This window comes from Acanthisitta chloris, unplaced genomic scaffold (assembly GCF_000695815.1).
Source record: "Acanthisitta chloris isolate BGI_N310 unplaced genomic scaffold, ASM69581v1 scaffold20787, whole genome shotgun sequence".
Classification (NCBI taxonomy): domain Eukaryota; kingdom Metazoa; phylum Chordata; class Aves; order Passeriformes; family Acanthisittidae; genus Acanthisitta; species Acanthisitta chloris.
The window spans coordinates 1-625 of NW_008682280.1; the positions used below are offsets into that span (position 1 = coordinate 1).

Below are 625 nucleotides of genomic sequence, written 5' to 3' on the forward strand. Positions count from 1 at the left end.
GAACTGCCTTCATTCACCCCACGGGTTTGGAGGCAGTTGGATCCAGGTCTGGCTGCTCTGCCAGCCAAACCTGAGCAGTGGGGACACAACCACAGCCCCTGAGCAAAGCACCAGAGCTGCTCCAGGCAGTGCACCTACCGTGGGCACATCCTTGCTCCGAGATGGTGATGTGCTGCTGGAGGAGGCCATGGAAGTCGGGCTGAGTGGCACAGCCTCCTTCCTCCCCAGGGGAACCTTCTCCACCCCGTTCTCCCGGGACGAGTAGGAGTGGACACTGTGCGGGGATGAGGGGTCCTGGGGGGGGAGGGAAGTCAGCAGAGCAGGCAGGAGCACAGGGACATCCCAGTCGTCGTGAGCTGGTGGCTCCAGCGAGGGCCAGGCTGGGAGCCTGTACCCTGGGCTCATTGCTGCCATTGGCAAGGGCCAGGGAGATGTGGGGGTCCCACTGGCACCCCCTGTGCTGCCCACCTCTGCCTGCAACAGCCTGTTAGTCCCACACACACTGATCCCACCCCCTCCCAGTGCCCTGCAGCCCCGTGCACTGACCTCATCCACTACCAAGTTGTCTTCGCTTTTGTCTGCATCACTGCCCTGAAACACAGAGGATGGTTGGAGCCGAAGGGGC

General features: G+C 62.9%; 1 protein-coding gene across 1 annotated transcript in view; it reads right to left on the bottom strand.

Annotated features, from left to right (window-relative positions):
• Positions 1–138: 138 nt before the first annotated feature.
• LOC103805815 (transducin-like enhancer protein 1) overlaps positions 139–625 on the bottom strand; it is a gene marked incomplete at both ends in the record, with an annotated part of 2,046 nt that continues 1,559 nt past the window's right edge. Inside the window, 2 exon segments of the mRNA XM_009078477.1 lie at positions 139–294; positions 547–591. Coding sequence (XP_009076725.1) covers positions 139–294; positions 547–591 — 201 coding nt within the window.